This window comes from Haematobia irritans, chromosome 2 (assembly GCF_050003625.1).
Source record: "Haematobia irritans isolate KBUSLIRL chromosome 2, ASM5000362v1, whole genome shotgun sequence".
Classification (NCBI taxonomy): domain Eukaryota; kingdom Metazoa; phylum Arthropoda; class Insecta; order Diptera; family Muscidae; genus Haematobia; species Haematobia irritans.
The window spans coordinates 21,569,649-21,575,964 of NC_134398.1; the positions used below are offsets into that span (position 1 = coordinate 21,569,649).

A 6,316-nucleotide genomic window follows, 5' to 3' on the forward strand; every position below is an offset into this window, starting at 1 on the left:
AAAAATATATGCCAGTTCAGCCCAACGCGACAACTATCCCTTTGTTGTTTTATCAATTAAAACTGCTAACAATTTTTTCTTGATGTATATTTGATGTTTTTTAGAAATTTGCTGCTTTGGTTCGACATAGGATCGTTTTCTCTAAAATAAATATAGTGCACAACATTTTGTTAATAATAGAAATTTACTGAAAATATCTATTATTAGAAAACTCAAATCTATTTCTATTTATAAAATATTTCTCGAAATCAACTCTTGCCAATCACAAAAAGAAGAGAAATGTATGTATATTCCTAAGATTAGCAAATATCCTAAACCAAATATTTCATTAAGAAAGTGATAATGATTAAATATGACTGGTTTATAAGAAAAACAAAAAGAAAAAACATAGAATTCCATTTTCTTAATTACAGAAATAGCAGGACTAACCCTAAAATAATAGCAAACGAATCAAAATGATAATTCTAAAAGATCTATTAAAATTGAATAATGCCTTTAAAGTGCTTTATTTAGAAAATCAACTAAACACAATACAATACTACATAAGAATTATAGATTTGTATACAAAATTAATGTTTTTGTTTTTTTTTTTTTTGGAAAAATTTCTAAATAAGGTATAAAGCCTTTCTTGCAAATTATATCTAAGTTTTACATTATTTATACTAAAATTATGACATTTTATTCAAAATTTGACTAATTTTATTTTTTATGATTCAAATTTTTATTTAATTTAAAACCCCCCACATACAACTGCAACACAAATACGATAAAGTATTATTTATATTATCCCAAAAAAAGTTATATTATTTAGAAATTGCACTTAATTCTGCAAACAAAAATCTTAAAATTTAAAAGCAAATTAAATAAATGTTATTAAACAAAATTGTCCATGTCTTTGTTTTATTTATGTCTTCAACAGCAGCAGGTATTATTCCACAATTTTGTATAAATTAAACACCACAGTGGACCATAGATTGTCAGCATCCATATAGTCATTATGGACATTTGTATTAACCATTTGAAATCATCATAAGTTGCCGCATCCAATGAGTGCTCTATAAAAATATCTGTATCATATGCTGTATACATACTAAACATAACTACTGTATAAGTGACAAGGCCCCAAACATTATGAAAAGCTTTGTTGAAAAGTGGTTGTAGGCAATTTTTCATTTCGTTGGCATATAAAGCACTAAGACCACTCATTAAGCCTAGAAGTAATAAAATGGATGCCACTAGTCCTGAAAGTATAAAAAGTATAAGGATTGACAAATATAATTTACTTTAGAAGCAATAATCAATTTAGTTAAAGAAATTTTAGAAGTTCTACAAAATTTACAATTTAGAATAAAAACCCCTAATTAAATAAACTGCTTGAAGAGAGCAAAATACTCTATAGCAGCGTTACCATTGCGAAGTTTTCTTGATGTTTTAGTAGACTGCCAAATATTCATCTCTAACTAAGATGTACTATACATATTTCCGTTTGGAAATAAAATTTCGACAAAATTTTCTATAAAAAAATGTTGACAAAAATTTCTATGGAAATAAAATTTCGACAAAATTTTCTATAGAAATACATTTTCGACAAATTTGACCACAGAAATAAAATTTTGAAAAAACTTTCTATAGAAATAAAATTTTGACAAAATTTTCTATAGAAACAAAATTTTGACAAAATTTTCTATAGAAATAAAATTTTGACAAAATTTTCTATAGAAATAAAATTTTGACATTTTCTAAAGAAATAGAATTTTGACAAAATTTTCTAAACAAATAAAATTTTTACAAAATTTTCTATAGAAATAAAATTTTGACAAAATTTTCTAAACAAATAAAATTTTGACAAAATTTTCTATAGAAATAAAATTTTGACAAATCTGACCACAGAAAAAATTTTTTTGACAAAATTTTCTATAGAAATAAAATTTTAACAAAGTTTTCTATAGAAATAAAATTTCGACAAAATTTTCTAAAGAAATAGAATTTTGACAAAATTTTATATGGAAATCAAACATCGACAAATTTGAGCATAGAAAAAAATTTTTGACAAAATTTTCTATAGAAATAAAATTTTGACAAAATTTTCTAAAGAAATAGAATTTTGACAAAATTTTCTAAACAAATAAAATATTTACAAAATTTTCTATAGATATAAAATTTTGAAAAAAAAAATCCATAGAAATAAAATTTTGACAAAATTTTCTATAGAAATCAAACATCGACAAATTTGAGCACAGAAAAAATTTTTTGACAAAATTTTCTATAGAAATAAAATTTTGACATTTTCTAAACAAATAGAATTTTGACAAAATTTTCTAAACAAATAAAATTTTTACAAAATGTTCTATAGAAATAAAATTTTGAAAAAAATTTCTTAGGAATCAAACATCGACAAATTTGAGCACAGAAAAAATTTTTTGACAAAATTTTCTATAGAAATAAAATTTTGACATTTTCTAAACAAATAGAATTTTATTGTTGTTTTTTTTTGTTTTTTGATCTCAGCTTAAAGCCATGCATTGACTAAACTACAAGTGTAGCTTAACCAACAGAGGAAAAGTATGCTTGTCAAATTTATTTGGGCAAAGCCCTATAGACTGCAAGACAAGCATACTTTTCCTCTGTTGGTTAAGCTACACTTGTAGTTTAGTCAATGCATGGCTTTAAGCTGAGATCAAAAAACAAAAAAAAAAAACAACAATAACGATTGAAGAGAAGCCAACAATAACAAACAAAACGAATGAAGATAGAGGAAGCACGCTCACAAACAAACCCAGCCAAATACATACAAATCGATGATTTGAGTTTGGCAAAGGAAAAGAGATATGCTGGCAAATTTGTTTAGGCAGTAGCCGACTATCAAACCCTTTTTCGGGAGGTTCAAGTGTAGTTCACGTTGGGTTGAGTGAATTACCCGAATTTATTCTGATAATTGGTTGATAGTTTTGCTGCAAGTAGAGGATGCTGATGAGGAATGTGGTAATTCCGAAACAGCTGTACATCCAACCATCTTGCAGTCTATAGGGCTTTGCCCAAATAAATTTGACAAGCATACTTTTCCTCTGTTGGTTAAGCTACACTTGTAGTTTAGTCTATGCATGGCTTTAAGCTGAGATCAAAAAACAAAAAAAAAAACCACAATAACGATTGAAGAGAAGCCAACAATAACAAACAAAACGAACAAATAGAATTTTGACAAAATTTTCTATAGAAATAAAATTTTGACAAAATTTTCTATAGAAATAAAATTTTGACAAAATTTTCTTAGAAATCAAACATCGACAAATTTGAGCACAGAAAAAAATTTTTGACAAAATTTTCTATAGAAATAAAATTTTGACATTTTCTAAACAAATAAAATTTTGACAAAATTTTTACAAAATGTTCTATAGAAATAAAATTTTGAAAAAAGTTTCCATAGAAATAAAATTTTGACAAAATTTTCTATAGAAATCAAACATCGACAAATTTGAGGACAGAAAAAAATTTTTGACAAAATTTTCTATAGAAATAAAATTTTGAAAAAATTTTCTATAGAAATAACATTTTGACAAAATTTTCTATAGAAATAGAAAATAAAATTTTCACAAAATTTTCTACAGAAATAAAATTTTGAAAAATTTTCTACAGACATAAAATTTTGAAAATTTTTCTACAGGCATACAATTTTGACATAATTTTCTATAAGTAAAATTCTGTATATAGAATTTTTCATAAAATTCTCTATATAGAATTTATTTATTTCTAATTATAGACATCAAATTTCGACAACCTTTAGAAATAAAATTTCCACAAAATTTTATATAGAAATAAAATTTTGACATTTTCCATAGAAATAAAATTTTCTATAGAAAAATTTTTTTTTTTTTTTTGACAAAATTTTCTAAAGAAATAAAATTTTGACAAAATTTTCTAAAGAAATAAAATGTTGTCACAATTTTCTAAAGAAATAAAATTTTCTATAGAAATAAAATTTTCTATAGAAATAAAATGTTGCCAAAATTTTCTAAAGAAATAAAATTTCGACAAAATTTTCTAGAAATAAAGATTTGACAAAATGTTCTAAAGAAATCAAATTTTAACAAAATTTTCTAAAGAAATAAAATTTTGCCAAATTTTCTATAGAAATAAAATTTTGAAAAATTTTTCTAAAGAAATAAATTTTCTATAAAAAAATTTGACAAAATTTTCCAAAGAAATGGCATTTTTACAAAATTTTCTTTTTATTTGCATTACTAATAACAAAAATAAAAGACTATTACGCTAGAGCGTGTAAACCTTCCGAATATGGCTATGTTTTGTTCTAAAAGTCGCTGAAGTTCGCTAACGTGAACTCGCTTGATTTTAATTAGTTCACGTTACCGCGAGTGCACCGTATATAGATATAAAATTTTGAGAAAATTTTCTATAGAAATGAAATTTTGGCAAAATTTTCTATAAAAAAAATGTTTTTTTGACAAAATTTTCTAATAAAATGAAATGTTTACAAAATTGTCTATAGAAATAAAATTTTGACAAAATTTTCTATAGAAATAAAATTTTGACAGAATTTTCTATAGAAATAAAATTTTGACACAATTTTCTAAAGAAATAAAAAAATCGTTATAAAATTTTCTAAAAAAAACTAGAAAGTATATTACTTACCAACAACTCCATGTGTGGTATGAAAATGAATATCTTCTATGCAGATTTTTATTCCTACACCCACTAGACCAATTATGGAACTTAGTAGTTGTAATATCCAATGTGTTTGTGTTTTCTCTACACGATTGCAAAGTTTAGTCCATGCATTTCCGCGATAATGAGCCATTAAACCCTCCGACATTAAACAGACAAACTAAAGAAAAATCACCATAAAAATAACTGATATTATTATGCATAAAAGCATGACGCCATAAGTGTTGATCTGTCGCCTCTGGACTTACCCCAATGGTGCAAAATACAGCATGAAAAGGTATATCTGGGAATTCTAATCGCAAACACATCCAACACATATAAATCGTAACGAATCCAATGAGTAAACGATTTATGGAAACGAGAAAAAATTCAGTTATTTGGAACTTCGTCGGAGCTTGTGGACCCGATTTGGGTGTTTTTGTCTTTTCAACTTTATTGATCACTATTTTACCCGTCTGACGCATATTGCCCTTAAAATTGATCTAATGGTTTTGGAAATTCTATTGTAACTAATCATTCGCTGATTGATTTTGATATTCTACTTCTGGTGGTGGCATTTCCTCTTATCGATCATGAGAGAGAATGAAGTAACAAGCTATTCGGAAGACATGTTCTCGAGCGCCATAGTAGTCAATACTTTTTGAGGGAGTTTCTCATCCCATGCTATCTATTCTCTGATTAATTTCAATGTGTGTACCACTTGTCTGTCGGATCACAAACCTGCGTGAATACTATTCGCGACCATCTTATCTAAAATTCATTTCGTTTCGAATATCTAAAGAGACATGGCTTCATCTAAGGTAATTATAATATAGTGGTTTCGTTTTAGAAGTTTTTTCACCAGAATAAATATAAACTAACATTTGAATTTTTTTGTTTTAAGTTTTGTGATCTATTATTTCTTTTATCTGTCTATTAGAGCTCGATCGAAGAATCGGCTTCAGCTGCGTATTTGGCCAAAAATGGATAATCGGCCACGAATCAGCCTTCGGCGTCTGGAGCACGGTTACCACTCGTGCCAAAAATAATCTATCGAAATTTGGAGAAAATTGTACCAAAACATGATGTCAAAATCCTATTCTATAGATAATTTTGTCAAAATTTAATTCTATAGAAAATTTTCTCAAAATTTTATTTCTATAAAAATTTTTTTTCAAAATGTTGTTAAATTTTATTTCTATTGAAAATATTGTTAAAATTTTATTTCTATAGAAAATTTTGTCAACATTTTATTTCTACAGAAAATTTTGTTAAAATTTTATTTCTATAGAAAATTTTGTAATTTTTTTTTTATTTTATAGAAAATTGTTTGAAAATTTTATTTCTATAGAAAATTTTGTCAAAATTGTATTTCCATAGAAAATTTTGTCAAAATTTTATTTCCATAGAAAATGTTGTCAAAATTTTATTTCCATAGAAAATTTTGTCAAAATTTTATTTCCATAGAAAGTTTTGTCACAATTTTATTTTTATAGAAAATTTTGTCAAAATTTTCTATAAAAATAGAAAATGTTCTCAAACATTTATTTCTATAGAAAATTTTCTCAAAATTTTGTTTCTATAGAAAATTTTGTTAAAGTTTATTTTTATAGAAAATTTTGTCAAAATTTGATTTCTATAGAAAATTTTGTCAAAA

The 6,316-nt window shown here is 24.9% G+C and overlaps 1 protein-coding gene across 1 annotated transcript; it reads right to left on the bottom strand.

The window, feature by feature from the left end:
• Nucleotides 1-476: 476 nt before the first annotated feature.
• On the bottom strand, nt 477-5,775 carry LOC142223667 (uncharacterized). The gene is made up of 3 exons (XM_075293519.1): nt 4,929-5,775; nt 4,648-4,840; nt 477-1,241 (listed from the first exon to the last, which is right to left on the bottom strand). The coding sequence occupies exons 1-3, from the start codon at nt 5,142-5,144 to the stop codon at nt 913-915; spliced, it is 738 nt and encodes a 245-aa protein (XP_075149634.1). The 5' UTR covers nt 5,145-5,775; the 3' UTR covers nt 477-912.
• Nucleotides 5,776-6,316: the final 541 nt, after the last annotated feature.